Source organism: Squalius cephalus (assembly GCF_949319135.1).
Source record: "Squalius cephalus genome assembly, chromosome: 22".
Classification (NCBI taxonomy): domain Eukaryota; kingdom Metazoa; phylum Chordata; class Actinopteri; order Cypriniformes; family Leuciscidae; genus Squalius; species Squalius cephalus.
The window spans coordinates 7,108,872-7,132,337 of record NC_137143.1 but is presented as its reverse complement, the minus strand read 5'-3'; the positions used below and the strand labels follow the sequence as shown (position 1 = coordinate 7,132,337).

At 36.6% G+C, this 23,466-nt stretch overlaps 1 protein-coding gene across 3 annotated transcripts; it reads right to left on the bottom strand.

Moving 5' to 3' along the window:
• Positions 1-332: 332 nt before the first annotated feature.
• Positions 333-12,690, bottom strand: ctns (cystinosin, lysosomal cystine transporter). 3 transcript variants are annotated; one of them, XM_079856453.1, is made up of 10 exons: positions 12,621-12,690; positions 8,897-8,975; positions 8,717-8,804; positions 7,843-7,946; positions 4,379-4,519; positions 4,199-4,298; positions 3,904-4,023; positions 2,352-2,522; positions 779-896; positions 333-685 (listed from the first exon to the last, which is right to left on the bottom strand). In XM_079856453.1, the coding sequence occupies exons 1-10, from the start codon at positions 12,625-12,627 to the stop codon at positions 516-518; spliced, it is 1,098 nt and encodes a 365-aa protein (XP_079712579.1). In that variant the 5' UTR covers positions 12,628-12,690; the 3' UTR covers positions 333-515. The 3 variants fall into 3 exon arrangements, with proteins under 3 accessions (XP_079712579.1, XP_079712577.1, XP_079712578.1); XM_079856451.1 differs by lacking the exon at positions 12,621-12,690 and adding an exon at positions 9,051-9,739; XM_079856452.1 differs by lacking the exon at positions 12,621-12,690 and adding an exon at positions 9,051-9,360 and having other exon boundaries at positions 8,897-8,969.
• Between the last annotated feature and the right edge of the window lie 10,776 nt (positions 12,691-23,466).

The window sequence follows — 23,466 nt, the reverse complement described above, 5'->3', positions numbered from 1 at the left end:
CAGAATTTTTTTTTTTTTTTTTTGGTGAACCAAGTTGTGTTTCAAATTTGAAGTTGATGATATCACAAAAATTAAGTCTCCTAACAGGTTTTAATGTACAGTAGCCTGTTAACTGTATGTTCTGCTACCGGGACACATAGTTAACAGACTAAAAAATATGAGAGAAGAACAAAACTTAAGTACCACCATAGTCAGATTGCAGTACTGAAGATTTGTCTCATGTAGTTTATCTTACAGCCACCAGATGACAGTGTGAAACATGAAATATAGACAACAACCAACACAAACCTGCTTATATCGTGTTGCATTCATTTCATTACAGTACCAGTTCCAATAGTTTACCTGAGCATCAATTTATTGGAATAAGAAAAATGATTTATAAATATATAGACTAAACCATATGAAACAAGTGCTATTTTGCATATTTTGGAGTAAGATACACATTCCCTTTAATAGATGGTTCACACTTAGATTAGTGTGTACAAAAAGACATAAAAATCCATATATGTTCCCAGTCATGTTTTAACATCAGTTTGGTCATCACTCTGAGCATCTAAATCATGATACAGTGGCTCTCTGTTTCTATACAGACAATAATGCTGTATTATGAAAAGAATGTCAAAGAATATGGAGAACACACCCAGTCCAAACTTTGTGGGGTCTCCAAATATAAACTTCCATTTATCTGTCAAGGAAACATAAATTAAAACAATTATTTGAGTGCATTCTAACTTCACTGAAGTGTTTCGTATGAAATGAAAGTGTTTTGTGGTCTCACCGTTGTTATAGGCCTGAAGGAACATCTGAATCAAACTGAAACTGCCCCCTGTGAAGTCCAACAGCACGTTCCCGATACTCCATCCCTTTGTGCTCTGCCTGCGGTAGTTCATGTACGCCTGACAAGTAATTCACAATTATTTACTGTAAGTGTAAAATATGTTATCTAAAATATTTGAACCTGTTTTCAATAAAGAATATGCTAAAGAAATACCACATATTTTTGAATAATGGAACCAGGCTTTGTGGAAAATGTCTAGAATATGTAAACAATCAAGTTTTGTTTTTAATGCAATTGATCCATATTTGAATACAGTATATTATATATATTTCATCTCAGTATAGGCAATCATTTAGGCAATAGCACTCCATTAAGATTAATAACAAGCAAGCTAGTTTGTCAAGGTCTGAAATGACACATTAGTATTGCCCCGTATGAGTTAGTTTATTTTTATTTTTATAACCTAATATAATTAAGCATCACGTGAGCAAGAGTGGTCTTTTTCCCAATATCAGTATGATTGCAAAACTGATTTTATACAACAGTTAAAAATCAAAAACTCAATTATATTAACTGGCCATTTTAAGACTATTAGTAAGATGAATTTTGTTGATACTGATTTCATTTGATTGATAGCAGTGTTAATTAGTTTAAGTAATTAAAAGATCAACAGTATGTATCTTTGCTTCCTATAAATATATACAGTATATATTATTTATAGGAAGCAAAGTTACATACTGTTGATCTTTATACTGTGTATATAAAATATTAATTTTGGATCAACTTTGATTCATGGGGAAAAAAAAGTATATATTATAATACAGTTCCTATTAATCAAATTTGACCCAAAAGTTAATATTTTCTAAGATTTAGCCCTAAATGTGTTACACAAATTATATTACTCCAATGTACAATCAAATTGTATCGAAATCAAACATTCTACACTTCAGGACACAGATGGGTACACTTTCTTAGAAGTAACCCTTCTAATGTCCTGATTCATTGGAAACTCTTTCTCAATCTACTGTTACAAGCCACAAGTACAAGCAAGTGTACAATTCTGTTAAAAAAAGGAGAAGTGTGAAATCTATGTTTAGCATTGCAGTGAACTGCATCAAAAAAAAAATCTACTGCACTGGTCTATAAGTAGCCATCATTTTTAACGGGATAGTTCACTCAAAACTGTCCTCATTTACCCACCCTTATGATATTACAAACTGACATTTTACTAAATACAAATCCACCACGGCTCTCAAATGTCTTTCACGCATGCGAGTATTCAAACATGATGTCATGCAGGATTGATTCTCATGTTTCTCATGACTAAACAGAACACACTGAATGTTTCCAACTAAATGAGATTTGACATTGAACATAATGAAGTGTTGTTTTTGGAGTTTGAAAGCACCAGTTCTCATGGACTTTTGTTTGTAAGAACAAAAAACATATGATATACATCTCCGTTGTATTTCATTAATACAAGACAGTGAGTAAATGATGACAGAATTTGAAGTTGTGGGTGCAGCTTTAAAGCGTTTTTGTGCAGATATGGTGTGAGATAGGAGAGTTGTACCTGAGGGATGTACTTTACAAGCGTGACACCCAGTTTAATGTAAGAGAAATAGTACAGATAATCCAGCCAGGAGATCTTCTGTGCCACAGCAACGAACAGGGAGACGAACGCAAAGGTCCAGCCAATCACTAACAACCCAATGGCCACTTTGGAAACCTTTTGCCCACCTCTCTAAATAAAAAACAAAAAGTTTAAGAACAGTTTAAGAAGCAATGCAATTTCGCTCTCGTAACTTTTTTTTTTTTAATTGTGATTTTTTATAATACAAAAAATATATACTTTTTTTTATTTAAAAACTACTCATTTTACTAATTATTACTTGTCATAAATTAATTACTATACCATTTAAAAGTTTGGGGTCAGTAAGATATTTTAATGTTTTAGAAAGAAGACTGCATTTATTTGATTAAAAAAAATACTGCAAAAACAATTACATTGTGAAATATTTTTAGATTATTATAACAACTTATAACAACTGTTTTAAAATGTAATTTATTCCTGTTGAATTGTCAGCATCATCAGTGTCAGAAATTATTCTAATATGCTGATCTGCTGCTCATGAAACATTTATTATCATCATCAGTTGAAAACATATGTGCTTCCAAATAATTTTTGTGTGTAATGCGACAACATTTTTCAGGATTCTTTGATAAATAGAAAGTTCAAAAGAACAGCATTTATTTACAATATATATTTTTTGTATAATGTAAAAATATGTATTGTCATTTCTGTATTGAGTGAGTGCATCCTTGCTAAATAAAAGAATTACCTTTTTGAAAAAAAGACTGACCCCAAACTTTTAAGCAGATAGATAGATAGATAGATAGATAGATAGATAGATAGATAGATAGATAGATAGATAGATAGATAGATAGATAGATAGATAGATAGATAGATAGATAGATAGTTTCAGGCCGGGTTAATGTTTTATAAATAGCTTGTTTTATAAATAGCTTCGGGTTCATGCTTGGAACTAAAGAAAAACGATATATTTACAAATTTGTTTGTACATAGGTTTGCGGTCTGTCTGCTGTGTTGTGTTTTGCCTGTGTGCTCTCGCACATTCTTTTGGTCACAACCCAGCAGACGGCAAGCAAATCACAACATGGAAGATGTCCAGGTGTTTTCCCGTTACAGTCAGCACTGAGCGAACTTTGTTTTGACGTTTGAGTTCAAGAGGAATTTATGTGACTGTTACACCTGTTCACCCTGTTCACAGTTTCATAACTTTGATAACTTTTCATTTTCCTCTGGTGTGCTGACTGCTGTGTCTTGATGAAACTGTGCTTGTTTACATGTATTTGTTTACTGATTGTTGCATGCGATTCTAAAATACAGCATATTGCAAAAAGGTATTTGTTGTGAGAAACGGATTTCGGGTTCGGGCTTAAAATGTAACTGTACCGGACGGGTCGGGTAGGGTTAAGCGATCACAGGTACGGGCCGGGTTCGGGATTCAGTTTAAAGCCTGTGCAGACTTCTAATGTATATGTGTGTGTAAAATAATATATTGTTAATATTAATATTTTCACATTAGTGTTACAATGTTTACCTCATAGATGGCACACTGGCAAATATAGATGAGAGTGAGAACTACTGCATGGAGACTGAAGAAGACGTCATTGGCATCGACAGGAATGACTCCATTCGGATCTTTCTTCAAGAACTCCTCCTGTAGATGCACCATTTATCATCTCCATTAAAAAACTGCTAGTAAACAATCAGACAATATCTAAAGACAGTATACCGCTTTAGTACAACTAGCACTAAATTAGACCTTTAAACATTAAGTGTGTAATTTTTTACAAATAAATTTGACAACCTGAAAGCTGTCAATTTGCTTGCACCTGTATATAAGGCACCCAGAATAGACCAACGTTGAACACACTGTAAGCAATGAATCCAGTCAAGTTGAGAGCGAGGAAATCGAAATTGAGGCCAACCACACTGTATGAAACAAAACACACACGTTATTCATCATATTTTCATTAAGTCTAAATCCTTAAATCTCAAAGATAAGCTTGTACCTTCGTCGTTTCCAGTTCTCGAACGCCTGTGGGTAGAACGACACGGACCAGGCCAGGAAGTAGATCCAGCCAATGATTTGGTTGATGATGAAAAGGACGTTGCTTCTGACAATCAAGAATCTGATTCGTGTTTCAACAGAGCTGGAAAAAGAGAAGCCCCGCTAGCCGTTATTTTCAAGCTGTGTTTTCTTAATGCACATCTAAAATAATTCAAATGCTTTTATTTATCAATGCACTAAAGCCAAAACAAATTATCAAAATATTATCTGGAAAATATCTAGTGCCCATTTTATGCTTTTGCAGATATTTCCTTTCATGTAGTGTGTATTATAGCTGTTTGTAAAGGCAAAAGGTCTACTTTAAAAACTTTACCAAAATCTCTCTTTGTTTTTGTAAAAAACAAAATATTACAGACTGTTTTGCTGTTGGGGGGGGGGGGGGTTATAGAAAAATATTAATGTCCCCCTGTGGTGAAAATCAAGTTTTAAATGTTGTTTATATATCTATGTGGTGTTAATGTGCTTTAGGACAAACCATGCACACATTCATAAGTCAACACCATTACTGAGTATTTTCTCTTTAAAACTGCAGTGAACCAAAGACAGTCTCAAAAACACTGTCTTTTCTGAAATTGCTGGTGTTTCTGATGTCAAACGTGTGATCGTCAGCGAGTGGATCTCTGAGCTGCTGCGAGTGAGTGGAGGCGGGGCTAATTTGCATATTCATAGAACCGCATATACTAAATGAGGCAAGGGTGTACAGTTACATTCAAGCTATTTTAAGGCATTAAAAAAATCAAGGAAAAATCATTTAAATATGTAATTTTGGAGATCAAAGATGAGTTTTAAGGAATACAATTATTGGGTCTCATTCATGAAACATTCGTAAATATACGAGTAAATATGTGAGTGATTTGCGCGTAAAGAGACCTTCCCGAAAACTCTTCTCCTGATTCACAAATACTTCGTAAACGTCAGATGTGATAGTGAAATGTGTGTGTGTGTTAATGAATTCCAATCAGTCGTAAATGGGACGCGCGTGCACGCTCATTCTCAATTACCATAGCCTAAAACTATATATGGGCATCATATTATGACACCAAACGAAGGATTTCAACATGTCTTCTCAAAAGCGACTGAAAAAGATAAATTTCTCAGATGCAGAAATTGAAGTTTTATTAGGGGTGGGCGATATCTCGATATTTACGATATATCGAGATATTTTTTAAACTCGATATGGATTTTGACATATCGTATATATCGATATATTGTTTATATTTAATTCTGATTTCGCCACTTTGCTTGTTTGCCTTCCCTGTGCTGTGCTCGCCCCCGCCCTCCTCCGCCTCCTTGCTTTTGTTCCCCCTCCCCTCGCGTGTTGTCTCATTCAACCAAGTCCCCCGAGTCCGGTCAGGCACATCAATCTTTCCCCGCCCAGCGAGTGCTTGAAGTGCGTCAGAAACAGCGCGCGCGCGATCAGTTGTTGTTGGTAATTTTTTGTGTAGCGTCGCCTCTCGCCGCATTGCTTTTGTTTGAGGGCGCTTAACACACTCACACTTAACATGCTCCCCTGTAGAAATGGGCCTGGCAGCTCGCGCCAGGTCTAGACACGGTGAAAGTTTCCTGATTGTGACGGATGGCCGAATTTACATGACACATTATAAATTAGCATTAGCCTACCTATTCTGCTATAGATACAGTGCCAAAAAGAAGAGAAGAGGATAAAGGTGGATAAAGACAGAGGTAAAGTGATGTAATGAATGAACAGTTTATCTAATTGCATAGTAGTAAGATACTGTAATTTAATGGCAGTTATTTTTACCTTAAACTTTATGCTAGCAGTTGTTCTGAGTTCTCCAGAGGCCCCAGACAATCATGTCAATTTTTAGATGCATTTGTATCACTTTTTTTTTAATTAATGTTTTACTCTACAGTTGTGCAGTTTTTGGGGGATATATGGCATTTTTTTTATTTATTTGCCAAAATTAGTAATGATATTTCTATACAGGTTTATTTAAAATAGTGCAATATGTATTATTTCTTCCTTTATTTTACAGTTAAATGATTATTTTTGTATACAGGGATTTTTTTTATTTTTAAATGTCACAGAAACACTTTGTTCCTACATGAACTGCCTACCTATTTGCACTTCAATAAAAAAAGACTTTGTGGTATTTGGCATATTTGTTTTTGCAGTAGTTTTTGGGGGGTTATTTTTCCTGTAAAGATATCGAGATATATATTGTATATCGAGATATAGCAAAATATATCGAGATATATTTTTTGCTCCATATCACCCAGCCCTAAGTTTTATTATCAGAAGTTCATTCAGAACACCACATTTTATTTTCAAGCGTACATAGTGGCGTATCAGGTCCTAAAAAAAAGGAAGCTTGGCAGCTTATTACAGATGCAGTTAATGGAGTTTCATCTGTTAATCGAACAGTCCTATAAGTGAAAAGAAAATGGTTCGACATGTAACCCCGTCAAATAAACCCGATTAAGGTGAATTAAAATGCAGTCTTATTAATGAGCAAAACGTTCGGATGTTAAACGCACTATTTACGTGTGGCTGGGAGCAGGTGTAGATTTCTTTCGTACCAACTAACATTTGGAAAATACGAACATCCTAATGAATCCGAAAATTTATACCAGAACCACTTTACACACGATTTACACAAAAATTCGTTCTGCTCGTGTTTCATGAATGAGACCCATTGACTACAGGGGGACTTTAATGTAATTTGGAATTACTATTAGGAATTACACTGTTTTATTTTTTGAGAGAAGTTTCTAGTTTTGCCTGTTTTCATAATGTAGAGAGTGTGTTAATTCATATGATAAATAGCCTACAATAAATCAGGAAACTAGATGAGGTCAAATAAACCATGCGTATGAGTCGACATTCTCTTGATTTGTGCTTATAGATTAAATCGTTTTGATGAAATGTAAAAATAATTTCTCAAATGACAACAATCGTTGTGATTAAAATTGAGCAAAATAAGTAGTCAACTAAAACCTGACTAAACAAAAACAGGACTAGGTTCACTAAAAACGTACATTCGGCACAGGACTAAGAGATTAAGACTAAATTAAAAATAGCTGACAAAATTAACACTAAATACAGTTCACCTATTACTTAAAGGCACACAAACACCAGTCTGAAATCCCCTGAATTAAGGAACTAACTAAATAAATAGAACTGGTTTTGCAAGGTGCTGATGCAAATGTCTCTAAATCTGGTTATAGTCCATCCACTCGTGTTACTTCATACTGTAACTGACAGCAAAAAATAACAGTATTGGAAAAAATTAAAACTTTATAAAGAATGCCCATGTGTTGAACAAAATGTAGGCTGAAGAGTTCTTGAGAAACCAAGGCTGTAGGAGAAGATCACTTGTTTCATTTTCATCCAGTGCTATGTTAAATTGGTGACAGATTAAGAGAATTTTGCTTACAACACACCTTTTTATGCGAGTGTCATTGCTGTAAAGGTAAGCGGTCAACTGACCAACCCCTTTTGTCTGCACTTCAAAAGATACAGACGTGTTCCCTGCTGGCACAACAACCTGTGCGAGATGACGGAGGACAAACATAGATTCAATTGTTTTAAGTTAATGTGATTATTCATGTATAAATCAGATAGAAACATACAGGATTATTAGATTATGATTGAATGGATAGATTGGATATGGACGGCACAGACAAAGAGATTTTTATACTGAAAATAACTTTATGACATATATGATGCCTTATAATATAAATCTAAAGATGTAATAAAAAATCTCCAATCCAGAATTGTACATATTCCATGTAAAAGCAGGCGTCAAAATATAATGTGCAGTAGAAAAACAACTTTACTGCATTTGTAAACTGGCACAAATAAATACGGAAGCTCGTTTCTGTCATAGAATAAACTTATCTCACAATTCAGTTTTTTTTTTTTTGTTGTTGTTTTTTTTCAGAATTGCAAGATATAAACTTGTAATTGCGAGTTATAAAGTCCAATTTTGAGAGGAAAATGTCGTCTCACAATTCTGACATTTTGTTACAACTGCGAGTTTAAATCTCTTAATTCTGAGCAAAAAGGTCAGAATTGTAAGATAAAAATGTCGCAATTACCTTTTTATTTTTTTTATTCAGTGATGGAAACAGGCTTCCATAGAAAACAGTATTTTGCTTGAACATGGACAAAATAAAGGATTAACTCAAATAATTTACTAGTTCCTATCTGAGTGAACTGTAATAACATAATCTTTGTGTTCAACAGCAAATTTTGAATATGATTAAAACAGAAGGGTAATTTGTATTAAAATATTATAGAAAAAAGTGCACATACCTCATCAGGCAGTTGAATTATTGAAGAGATATTTTTTGATGAATATGTGATATTGAAATAAACGGTTACAGATGTGTTTAACGATGAACTGTAAATGCAAACACATGAGAAGCCAAATTTAAATGATTTCCCAAAACACACATTTACTCAGTAATATTAGAGTTAATACACATAGCATACCTTAGTGTTATGTTGATGTTTCCAGGGGATTTTTCCTGTAGATTCACTATTGCTGGCGCTTTGATGGTCACTTCTGCATCTGTAAATAAAGTGATAATAACTTCTTTGTTTCCCCTTGTGTAATATCTTATTTTTGTATTTAAAACATACTCACCATCAAACGCTGTAACGTTATGCGCACAGACAGAAAGCGTTAGGAGAAAAAATAATACAGTGTGTATCATCTTGACATTGCTATTATAATCTTACACGAGTGTAATTATTACTTTTCAGTCATGCGCTCTCATTAAATGTAAAGCGTAAATAATTTTAGCACGTCCAGTAGTGTTTGAAAGACACAACTCAGATTAACTACATATCATCGACCGTCAGTCAGTCATACAGTACATATAAAACAATGAGCCCAAACTCTACCACAGGAGGAAACTGTTTATCAGTCAGTTCCGCGTGCGACATGTTGGATCACATGACTCGGGTCAGCTGACTGTGGGTCGCCTCGCCTCACCATGAACCGCACAGATAAAGGTGTCAGATGCGTTACCCGAATCCGCAGCCAAAAACAAATCATCCACCCGCCACAATAATATCCTCTGATTTAAGAATCCGCACCCGATAGTCAAATTACAATTATCCTTATGTGTTGTTATGCGTGATGATAAATGGATGATCATCACCTTCAACAGCGGATTCAGCGACGGTTGATGAATGCGCGCACCTCTAATGGTAACATAATACTCTGATTAATGAGCGCTGCTTTTAAATGAACATTTCTTTAAAACAAAATGTATTTGACAGAATTTCATTTTCTTAATGGTATAAACAGGCTTTACTCCCTTGAAACTTAAACTGGAATGTCACTGTTTCTGTCACTGCGACTTCCCGAACAAGCGAACACACACACACACACACACACAAACACTTCACAGCAGTTGCATATTAGGCTACAATTACATACCCAGCACTTGATTCATCCTCGTTAACCTCTTCCCTAAAACGCTCCCACATGGTACTTTTCTTTCTTTCTTTCTTTCCTTTTGTTTTGTTTTTAATTCTTCTTTTTTACTTCACTCTCGAACCTGCTCCATTCCTGCTTTAAAAAAGCGGACCCCGCGCATAGGCGTAATTTACGGGTGGGATATGTCCCCACCACTTTTTGCTAAGGTCGATATTGTCCCCACCACTTTTGAATGATCTTGCGGCACGAATGTACCAATACAAATAAATAAAACATCTCCAGTTAACTAGCAGAGCGTTCATTTAGTTTGTTTGTTAAATAAGAGGCGATCTAGCGCTGAAATGTGTTGTTTTTGAAATCAAGTGATCAAAGTGCTCGTCACGTCAACCTAACCTGACAGTGTTAGGTTGAGTGGGACAGTGCATTTCAGGTTGAGTGGGACATCAGGTTAAGTGGGACACTTAAAGGGGTGGTTCAGGATTTTGTACATCGGAGCTCACTTCCAAGTTAGCCAGGGTGTTATTTATCAGTGAAGACAGTTTTCAACATTTTTCATCCAGTCCTTCCAGTTGCATAGTTCGCCAGTGCTAGGCTAGCGCGAGTCAACGGTACCTGCTAGCCTGCCATTAAAACAGTTTTACCCACTCCACAGTAGACCAAATGCAAATAAATTATAACGCCAGACTACTGATGTAAATGTCTGTTGAGAGAATAATGTTAGAAATCAACTCTTGCATCTCAATGATCGCATTACATTTACAGGAACTAGTTTCTCAGCCTATGAAGGACTAAAAATGACAGAACGAAAAATAAATAAATAAATAAATAAAAGTAGAAATAAATAAATAAATGCAGAAATAATAGTGAAAATAAATACATTTTTTTTATATAAATGGCTATTTCTGTATTTTTACATGTATTTATTTATTTATTTATGCATTTCTATATGTATTTATTTATGTATTTATACATTTATTTATATATTTATGTATTTATATTTGTATTTATTTCTACATTTATTTATTTCTAAATTTATTTATTTCTGTATTTCCACATTTCTACATTTATTTATTTCTGTATTTCCACATTTCTACATTTATTTATTTCTGTATTTCCACATTTCTACATTTATTTTTCCCTGCGCATGTATGCTAATTGACATGGCTAAGCCACGCCCCCTCCACTCACTCAGTCAAACATTCAACATTCGGTAACAGGCGCTATGGCAGCTGTCACAGTAGGAGACATTTCACAGGAGGCAATTGATGATTTTTTGGAGACAGAAAGATTATATATCATCTCGATGTCACCAAAAGGGCCTTAAATATGCATTGGAGGGTTATATTAATAATTTTATTGTTGAGAAGGTCGATAAGCTTCAGCTCCAGACAAAGATTTACAGTTCACAGTGTAAATGTTATAGTTTGATGCTATTTCGCTTCAAACGCTCGCTTTATACGCGTCCTATTCGCTTTGGATTCAAAATGTTCAAGCGTCGAACTAGACGCGATACGCGCGAATTTGACGCTCTATGATCGCGTTTGGTGTGAGCGCAGAATAATGAACAGGCTGCGATGTCAAGATTGCAATGCTGGAATGTGTGTGTGTAAGAAAGCAGGCGCGATCGAACAGTGGAAACATAAAAACATACTCCATTTTGTTCATACAGGACATAATTAAAACTGCAAAGTGTTTAGCCTACTTATATTTGTGTAAAACACAACATTGTGCTTTTGTCAAACTGTAACCTACAACTGTCACCCAACCAAAATCACACACACACGCTGTTTAAAAGCCAAAATGACAAGAAAAAACATAAAAACGAATGAAAACTGACTAACTGCAATGCATTGCAATGGACGTGGAAGCAGAGAATGTTATGCGTACTGTGATTGGCTCATCGCGTTCGGGGGCGTGGCTTAGCCATAGGTCAATTAGCATACATGCGCAAGGAAAAATAAATGTAGAAATGTGGAAATACAGAAATAAATAAATGTAGAAATGTGGAAATACAGAAATAAATAAATGTAGAAATGTGGAAATACAGAAATAAATAAATGTAGGAATAAATAAATGTAGAAATAAATACATATATAAATATTTAAATAAATAAATATATAAATACATAAATATATAAATAAATGTAGAAATACATAAATAAATACATATAGAAATGCATAAATAAATAAATAAATACATATAAAAATACAGAAATAGCCATTTATATTACCAAAATGTATTTATTTTCACTATTATTTCTGCATTTATTTATTTATTTCTACTTTTATTTTTTTATTTTTTTATTTTTCGTTCTGTCATTTTTAGTCCTTCATACTCAGCAGCGGCGGAATTTTACTTTGCTCCGGTTAGTTAGCCTGGCGTCGTCATACTCAGATTCTAGTCAGAATGTGAGTCTGATACTGCTCCATTGGGCTGTGATTATGGGGCGTGTTTCAACCGAACCAGGAAGGAAAATTCCTCTGCACTCAACTGGATAGACCTACAACCAATCAGAGCAACGGAGTAAGTGACGTATGTTTTCCGATCGACAAATGCCTTGATCGCGGTTCTCTGTTCCTCTTTTAAAATTAATGCGCTGTCGATATCTTCTATAACAGACGCGATGGCGGAATCTACACATAATGTTTATAAACAAAGTTCGGGAGGAGCACGTTCAAATAATCAATCCAATCAACTTGTCATCAAACAATTACCGTCTACACTATCAGCATGAGAGGAAGCATATATTTATTCACTCTGTCAACTCACCTAACATTCCTTGACAGTTTTCAGCATCCCTCCACTCACTCTCGGCTTGTCCTTCCACAGCCAGGAATACGGGGGGAGCAGTTTGGGTTCGGGCCGAATACCGAGCCCAGAGCCCTCTCCTCGGACAGCACGCCAAATATGCATTTATTCTATCTGACTTATTAGTAAGTGTGAACTCGTGAAATCTCAATTCTCCAGCGGCAGTCATCTTTGTTGTAAACGAATTCAACCCTTTGATGACGTGGATGATTACGTTACTGTTGATCATCTGTCCATCATCGTATAAAGCCCGCCCTGGCAATTTGATTGGTCCGAACAATTTTTGTTCGGGCATAATAGCTCCTCATTGGATCGAGTCCAGACCGAACTTCCCGACCTAAAAATTTTGTGGTGACATTCGACATTCAATGGACAGAGAGAGAGAGAAGAAAGGAGTGGCAGGGCAATACAGAAAAGGAAAAGACAGCAAAGTAGGAAAAGAAGAAAGAATAAATCTAAACCAGTGGAGTGAAGAGAGAATGGCAGGGGCTATTGAAGAATATGAGCAGGAGGTGACTGAAGGACACAAACCAAAATTAAGGTTTCTAGCCAGGGCATGGGACATCCCAAAATCAACACTGCAAAGGCGAGTGAAAGGGCTGGTGAGTGGCTACCGCCATGCCTCGGGTAAGAGCTCCCTGCTCTCAGCTCAGGCTGAGAGTGAATTGGCTAGCCTTGTTAAAATGTTAGCTGAAAGGGGGTTCCCCCTGGAACGCAGTGATATACGGCGTATTGCTTTCCAGTACGCCAAAATTAATGGCATCCCTGATTTTTCTGCGGAAAAGCAAAAAGCCGGTCAATACTGGTTTGAGGGGTTCATGAAAAGGAATCCAAACCTGAGCCTCCGCAAGCCAGAAACACTCTCAGCTGAAAGGGCCTCTGGGATGAATTTCACAGTAGTTGAGCAATGGTTTCAGACCTACACGTCACTCCTCCACCGCCTACAGATCCAGGAGATGCCATCTCACCTGTGGAACTGCGATGAATCCGGACTGCAGGACCATTTCATCTCAAAAAAGGTTGTTGGGGTGACTGGCAAGTCCTGCTTCCAGGTAACATCTGGGGAAAAAGGAGAAACGACAACAGTCCTGGCTGGGTTCAATGCAGTTGGGACTTACACCCCCACAATGGTAATTTTTAAGGGAAAGAGGCTCAGGGCAGAGTGGTTGGAGGAACGACCAGAAAAAGCAATTATTCGCGTGTCAGATAATGGCTGGATAAACTCCCAGCTGTTTCTGGAGTGGGGCCAGCGGTTTGTCCAGCAGCTGCCTGAGGAGGATCCAAGACCCCATGTCCTGCTCTTAGATGGCCACTGTACAGCCATGTCTTCAATCTGGAATTCTTGGAGCTCATGAAGAAAAATAATATCCATGTAGTAAGCTATCCTCCCCACACCACCCACGCCCTCCAGCCAGCAGACAGATCGCTGTTTCGAAGCCTGAAACACCACTGGCAGGAACTGGGACGCAAGTGGACAAGGAAGACAGGCGGGAAGAAGCTTCCAGGATGATGGCGAGGCCACCCAGCTACCACCTAACAAGCCAGGAACACTTCAACTTTGTCCAGGCCAAAGCAGACAAAAAGAAACCAAAAACAACCAAAGTGCGTAAGCCTGCTGGTGTCCGCCCCCAAAAAGCTGCCGTTCCTCTCCTGCAAACAGTTCAGGGAAGTGACCCCTGTACTGGTTGCAAGGGGGTCTATGGAGATGCAAGCAACCCAAAGGCCAATGAGGAATGGGTGGCTTGCTGCCACTGCCAACGGTGGTATCATGAGTCCTGCGGAGAGGTCAACGGACTTATGGATGACGATGACTTCATCTGTCTTGGATGTGTTCACTGAAGTTGTTAAAAGGTGGTAAAAGGATGCCACTGAATAAATGATCTATTTTAGACCTAATAACGACAAAAATGTAAAACATATTCGATGTTTTTTGTGTTGTTACGTCCTGAGACGTATTTGTGATTGGTATTTAGAAATGTTTGATAAGTTAACGGTTATGTCCGAGAGAACATTAAGTGTATCGTTACGTCAAGTTCACTCGGCACGGAATATGTTAAATTTTAGAATATGTTAAAGTTTATCAACAAAAACCTATTATGTACAACATATTCGTACAACTTAAACATATTCGTTGTTTTCATGTGGATATTTACAAGCGTTACGTTAAGTGTTTACATTTAAAACCTTAAAACGTTAGACCTATGTACGAGGGGAAGCCCCCCAGATAACGTACTTTTAGCTTAGGGAACGTGGTATATTACCTCGTTTAATTAATAAAACATTGTAAAATGTGTTACTAGAATGTGTAATATGTTTAATGTCGGTATGTTATATGATATTTTTGGGTTTCCGTAACGTGAAGACTGAAGAGTTGATATGAAGTAATGAATGATATAAAGTTAGGCCTAACGTTTTACTTTTATGGATGCGAGTAATGCTGAAATCTATGAAACGTGTAATGTTAAACACATTAATACGCTATTTTAGAGTAACGTGAGCGTGATGAATGCGGTTAAGATTGTGTAAACTTTTGCAATTGTCCCGTGAAGAGACCGACATAAGGTAACGTTACGATAAAATGGCGCTCATTTTGAAACAGCATTTTGACCTCTTGAGGACGGCATTTCACAAGGTCGTTATCAGTGGGTGCCTCAATAAGCTTCCTAGGTCGTGAATCAGCTGATACTATTATTTTGTGTACTCAAATTTGTGCACTGGTGGTAAGTGATTTATATTAGTGATCACATAATCTTGGATTAGAGTTCTTCAATTTTTGAAACACTTTGTATTGTATAGCCCAAGTATATTTTAATTATATGTTACAATATGGAGTAAAATTGGTTGCAACTCCGGTTTCATCACAAATTTAAGGAAACAGGCCTAACTAATATAGTTATGTTAAATTATTTTATTTTATAAGCGTGAAATTATTATTATTATTATTTTGTGATCAATTGTACTTTTATTTTTTGTGATCAATTGTACTTTTATTTCTCCATTAGGGTGTAGCCAAAGTGATGCTCTGTCGTCATTGCAAGTTTTCTGACAAAAGCCAGTCAATTCTCCACAGCAAGATCTACTGAAACACTGGCACGTCACCAGAACACTTCACTGCATTTACATACATTGTGTGTGTACATTCAAAACCAAAGGTGCGTTAAAGACTCATCTGGCAAGATTTCACTCTGAAAAAAAAGCAAGAGAGTTTTCTACATTTAGTTGTTCAGTTTGTGAGTTCAGTGACATCTGTGAGGAAAAGACATTTTAGCCATCTTGCAAGCCATCTAAAGCAACATGAGACTGTAACATGCCCTTTTGCAAACTGTATATTTGAAACAAATATATTATCAACTTTTAAAACGCACAAAAATCGCAAACATAGTAGACAAACTCCACATGATTTAAAAGTATCTGTTTTAACGCATTGCGAACCATTTGTAACTGAAGAGGGGAGTATGTGGCAAAAGTGTGTTTTTCATACATGTCACCAAATAGGCAGTACATGGTGAGAGAAAACAAAAACACAATTCATTAGTTGTCTCTACCTGAGCAACAGATAACAGATAGGCCTATCTTTTCATAATTACAAGATTCTAGAAAGTTCTTCAGCACTTCAAGTGGCTTTCTCTATTTTCTTTCTCTTGTATACTTCTCTTTCTACACTGATAGAGAGACTACAAAAATGATGTAAAGGAGCTTGAGGAGAGGCTGAAAAACCAAGGAAAAGGAGATAAGGCGTTTGCGAAAATTAAACTTTCAAATGCAAGAGGGTAAGCATTTCAATTTTACAGTTCCACCTGTACTGCATTTTGCAATATTTTTTTCTACTAGTGAGTTTTGTGATCAAAATTACTGGTTTTGTGGTGGTAATTTCAAGAAATGTGCACCCAAAATTTCACCCTCAAGTTGTTACATACCTGTATGAGTTTCTTTCTTCTGTTAAGCAAAAAAGAGGTTTGAAAAAGCTTGAGGGTGAGTAAGTGATGACAAAATTTAGATTTTTAGGTGAACAATTTTAATTTGATCATTCATACATGTATCGCCTTTGCTTTGTTTCACACTGACCACTCACTGACATAAACATCTTTATCCTCATCGAAATAATATACAACTTTAATTAGTGTACCACTATGGCTGCATTTACACTCGCGTCTTGCCTCCCTCAGTGCTACTGCGACAAAGCACGTACGCGACAAATGACGTCAGAAAAGTGTCAGTACATTATAATCGGTTATGGTCTATTACTATACCGATACCGAATCGTCCTCGTTTGCATCGCGATGCATCGTTGAAACGATTAATTTCGACACCCCTAATGTCACGTTGTCACTTAACTGTACATTCACTTCTTAGTGCTCAGCTGCTGCAGTGTGCCAAAATCGAAATCGTTGACACTTTAAATGCAGTTTCGGTATTTTATATTTTGTTCCTGGAGTTCAGAAAGTTTACAAAGTGTTTTGCGCTAAAAATGTCCAATGTTTGTAAATGTGATCATTTTCTAATCTCACCTCTTAAATGTGTAAATATCAAGAATATTTTGAATCCATTTCATGACTCCTTTAGCACACAAAAATGTTCTTTTTCACGTCTCCAATTTAAAGAGGTCATACTCTAATGAAAATAATACTTTTGCACTTTTTGAGGAATCATTGACATCTGTTTTACACAGTATGGATTATTGGATTATTTAGGTCCACTTTGGCAGCTAATTCCAAACTTGTTTTCAAATTTTAATGTTATCAATCTCATTTCTTACAGACCATGCCAAAAAGACACATCGGAGGCACTGAGATCAAGGTCTGCATGGCACAAAAGTTAAAAGATCTGAGGAGACAAGCAGAAAGGTAATCTTCAGATGATCCAACATCAGTCTATTCCTCAGTCTATTTTGTGATCTATTCACAAATTGTCAATAGTGCTTTTTGTAAAAGAGACTCATCACTCTTATACAGTTGTTTAAGCCAAGATGAAAACGACATTGCTGTTCACCAGAATTTTTTGTTTCCATAGCATATTCACAAAACATTTAAATAGCCTACTGACTAATAACACTAATAACAATACAATTACAAATTAATAATAATATCACTAAAAATATATAGGCTTAATAGCTAACAGTCTTTAGATCCGAACACAGCAAATAAGTCATCTGTGAAAATCAAAAGCAGCATCAAACACCGCCTTAAAAGAAAACGTATATCATGAAATCAAAATTGACCCTATTTACTTTACCCTATTTTAATCCGTTTAAGTTAAGACACAGAAAACAAATTGTTTCTCGTGGTAATCATTAATCAAAATCTGAAAATTTGCTTCCGCCTGGAATGGCGTCCCTTCTCTGATGACGTCTGTTTGACGAGTTGGGTTTGAACATCCTTAACCCTCCCTTCCAACCGTTAGCTAGTATGAGCAGAGATGGAGAGGAGGAGCGCTAAAGCAAAAACCCTGCCCTCTGTTCAATATTCCGTTTCACTTGGAAATACGTCACAACACTGAAATAAAGTCGGTTGCAACTTCCGATTCACGCAGACTTTAATGAAGAGACAGATGCCAAAAGATAGGACCATTTTGCTTTCACTTTTAGGGAATAAGAGCATGTTTACATCCATGTTCTTAATGCGATTATGCTTAATAAGCCGACCATGCATGGTCACGTAAACGTGTTAATCCATTTAAAGTCCAGACAGAGCGAGCTTTTCGCGGGCGCAAACTCTGAATCTTTCTTGAAATGTGTTTTCATCTGGTGCAGAAGTACTGTCAAAAGATGAGAGGATAATGTGTCCGTACGTTTCCCGCTTACATGTTGGAATACTTTATTATTTACATCACAACTGACATAATAAATGGAATACTCTGAGTAACACAATAATATCGTGTATCGCCGATCGAACAGGCTGACGATATGAAAATTGAGCATATCGCCCAACACAGTAATTTATACTGCATATCAGGGGTGCCCAATCACGTTTCTGAAGATCTACCTGCAAAGTTCAGCTCCAGCCCTAATCAAACACAGCTGAACCAACTCATTAAGATCTTTAGAAATGCTTGATAATTGGGCACAGGATTGGGTACCCTTGCTGTAATGCTAAGATACCGATGACACTAAATCCATTTTAAGGTTTTTATCCAAAGGAAACTTTAAAGACCTTATATAAGTTTTTTTTTTTTATTATTGCTCTTTTATAGCATTTCAACTTCTTACATGCCAAGGAACCTTGGCTGGCATGCCGTTAAAGCTACACTGTGTGATTTTTAACCCCATCTAGCGGTGAAATTGTATATGACTACCCAGTGAATATTAGTTTCTGTTCCTCTCAATTCCGAGCGCGTTTTAACTCCTACGGTGGCCGTATTATTCCAAGATTAACATGGCTTCCAGTTATCGACTTCGTCCATGACAATAATAAACAATACGTCTAAAATGAATAAAACTACAGGACAGATGTCAGGAGGTAAACGTCACCCTTGGAATCGGCTATCCCAGCATAATCAGATTAGGCTAACGTTACAATGTGTACAAAGTAAAAGCAATTAAAAATAACTAAAATTTACAGTGTCCTTTTTTTTATATAGCTTAAAAAATTGCGCCTTTAAAACTATTCATCACCTGTGATCTGTCGCAGCACAGATTTATGTTACAAGGTAAACAATACTTTTTCACCATTGACGCGAGGAAAATAATGCAAGTTATACTAGAGGTCGTTCTGGCGTTATGCACAACCATGCTATGGTTAGACAAGCAACTATAAAACTTCGAATTTACTCAAATGAATTACAACAGGCTGAATTACCTGTCGAGAAGAAAGCAGGCAACCTCGGCGTCCGTTTTAAAATCTTTTCTCCTCATGAGCTCTTTCCATCTGGGAAAAGTTACTCCAATATTGACTATGGTCTTGCTGATTTGTCTGTCGCGTTGACGTTTTAATTCTCTCTTTCAAATGTGAGTATGCACACACACACACACACACACACACACCACACACACCACACTATCTTTCAAATCTGCCGGCGCTCGCGAGTAATCTCCCCCTCGCATTCGTCACAGTGTCACTGAGTGAAAAACGCAAAAGGCGAAGCTTGAATTTACAGGCATGTCCCTCTTTGGCTAAAGTAGTTTCAAGATGGAGGGGCAACATGGCGACCAGCATTCGAACCCCTCACCCGTATGTACTTTCAATGGCAGATTATAAACTTAAGAGAATACTTTATTACTTGAAAGAAGTAAATATACATTAATGAGCACATATATTTTTGAAAGAACTAAGTGTTTTTTGTTAAGAATCAACTAAAAAAGTTACACAGTGTAGCTTTAATGTATAAAATGTGGTATATTGCTTAATGATTTTTACATGGGTTTTACATGAAGTTGCAGGTTTACATGGAGTGTAGGTTTAACATAGATTGTTGATTGGTTTCAAATGTTATTCCATGGGTCTCGCATGGGAATTTTACGTTTCTAACGTGATTATAGGTTTCACATGTGATCTCATGGGTTTCACATGTGATTACAGGTTTCACATGTGATCTCATGGGTTTCACATGTGATCTCATGGGTTTCACATGTAATTATAGGTTTCACATGGGAATTTTACATTTCACATGGGAATTTTACATTTCACATGTGAGCTCATGGGTTTCACATGGGAATTTCACATGTGTTTCACATGTAATCACATGTGTAAATGTTCCAAAAGCACACATTTCCCATGTGCAAAACACGTTTCACATGTGATCCACATATTTCACATGTGCAAATCACATGTTTTTACATGTTAAATTTCACATGTGCATGTGGTCACATGTGATCACATGAGTTTTTGCACATGTGAAGTTCATGTGTTTTTTTCTGTAAGGGATGTAGGCTTAATGAAAGTTCCATTCATTGAATGTAGAGTGAAGTTTACAATGTTACAATTTTTGCATTAGTTCCAGAAATGCATTTTTTAAAAATCCTTCCAAGTATTAATTAATTGAAGATCTCCATTGTATTTTGCGCTTCATAATGCGCCACACATTTTCAATGCATGTATTCTGGTTTTATTTACGTTTTACACAACGTCCCAACTTCATTGGAATTGGGGTTGTACTTCTCATGTTCATTTTAACCATAAAATAGTGTCCCACTTTCCCTAACAAACTGTCCCACTCAACCTGATTGCTTCCAGTTTGCTGAAGAGGGTGTCAGATGCACTGAAAAAAATTTGGAGTAGGATTTACTTGAAAAAAGCTAGGCAACTTTTTCCACTCAGAAAATGCTAGTAAATTTACAAAGATTTGCCAAGTAAAAACCTAAACATATTTATCAGTAGCTTTAATTAGAAATCTTTAAGTTAAATTTACTTGGAATATGGAATTAAGTAAACTTTACTTAACCTAGATAAGTGAAAGTAACACAGAAAATAAGTAATTTTAACTTGGCTAGTAAAAGGTTGATTAATATCGATTTAGTTGAAATTTCCTTTGCATGACACTTCACTCAAACAATAATATTGAATTATACCAGTCATTTATAGTATGTGCAATACTTAGATTATCTAAAGCCCCTTTCAGACAGAGATCCCGGAAAATACACGGATAAAGTGACCCGGGATTTGACCCGGGTTCGTTTGATTTAACACAGTCTCACCCCAAAACGTCACGTACTGACGGGTCTTGACCATACGGCAACATACGACGCAAAGGGTACCCCTAAAACGTCCATATGTGACGATTCGGGTTATGGGTAGGTTTAGGTATGCGTTAGAGTACCGCTAGGAGGCGCTGCTGGTGCGCTTATGTCTTCGTCTCATATGGACGTTTTAGGGGTACCCTTTTCGTCGTATGTTGCCGTATGGTCAAGACCCGTCAGTATGACGTTTTGGGGTGAGACCGGGCTGTTTGATTTTGGTTCATTCACACTGCCAGTGATTTTCCGGAATCAGAGAGTGCGTTCACACACAACCCGTGTATGTCCCGGAAAGACACGTGACATCGATGTGACTTGTAATGTCTCAGCAGCGTCTTCAGTTTGCTTATGAGCTGCGGTTTCTCTCTCGAGAAACCACGCTTGTGCATTTATTTCTCTGATTCGATCATAAACTTGCGCATTACGTACCGCTTCACAGCTGGCGAACGATCCCGCGCTTCAGCGTCATCACTGCGACACGGCATTATAACGGCTTTTGTTTACACAGCGCGCGTTCCGGGACTGAACACGGTAATGTTACTAGGTCCCCAACCCGGCATCGATGCCGGCATCAATCCCGGGTCGTGTTTGCGTTCACACAGAAGGCGTTCCGGCAATTTGCCGGCAATTTCCCGGATTCAATGCGCTGTGTGATAGGGGCTTATGTAATTTATACTACAGCATGTCAGATGTTCAGCATCATGTGAATGCAAAGACCTCAATACTTGGTAGACAATACACAATGACGGTAACATTTGATGGATCGTTTTTGTGTTTGAATGTGTCATTTTGAGCAGAAAATTTACCCGAAATGTCACAAAATGGCAAGTTACTAATCCTGACAATAAAAGCAATGATAAAACAGTGTAAATACTGCTGGAAACCAGTGAAAAATTAACCTCATTAATTATTCAAGGTCCAGTGCATGATGGGAACCCCAGTATCAGAAAAGTTGAGTAATTTTTACTTAATTTTATTGAGTTGATATTTACGCTTTCATTTCTACTCGCTTGAATTAAGTACTGATATGGAATTTACTTCGTTTTTTTGATTCTTGCCTGAACTAACTTTTTCATGTAAATTACATTGTTTTTTTTTCAGTAGTATTTACTTCACCAAAAAATCATTTTTTATAGATGAACAGTTTGTTATATACATAAATTGGGAAAGTTTCACCATAGTGGCCTTCATTACAATCTATTTAAACAAAACACATAGGCTCCAATTTTAATACATTCTAACTGATTTAGGTTGTTTAAAATGCAATTTACCAAAAAGTGTCCCACTTTACCTGACTTCACTACTGTGTTCTCTTGTGGCTCGCGCACAGTCTTCACTGGGACGCGCGCTTCAATCCATTGGAGACTCTATTCGTTCCGGTGAAATTACAAAACAAAATGCACACACACATGTCCCTGCCTGATATACAACCACTGATAAAAATAATCGGTTTTGATAAGAAAAAAACCTATACGAGTGCGGATTAGAACCGAAGAATCACCTGACACGCTTGGAAAAAGTTCTGCCACTGGACCATTTAAAAAAAAAAATCTCACTACCAACAACATAGACCTCATTAAACGACTAATTAAACCCAATGTACTATTTAAATCGATTGCTGGACATCGTAATGTTATTGTACATATATCTGATTTATGATTTAGCATTGTGTTAGCAACGCCCCCGCCCCACCCACCTACAACAAAGTTACACCAGTGACCCTGCAAGAGAGTGCAAATTAGTAAGCCTAGACCTACCTGTCTGCCTGACGGGGAAAAAATTTATTTGCTATATTTCATGTGCATAAAAACAAATTTAGCAAACAATTCTTTGTGGCAAATTATATTTTAATATGATTTGTTATTTAAAGTTCCCCTATACTTTTTAAAATATTACCTTTCATGCAATGTGTAATGTTAGCTGTTTATGAATGTAAACGATTTGCAAAGTTGTGAAGCCGAAAGTGCACGATAAATAAAATGAATGTCTCCCAAAAGAAGGAATCTACTCTGAACCACCTAAACGAGTCGTCAGGAATTGGAATCCCACTTCCGTTACGGCTACACTATACGTCACTGGGTAAGACATTTGCCTAATGCCTGCCTATGGCCTTTATTGGCTGCCCGCGAACAACTACTT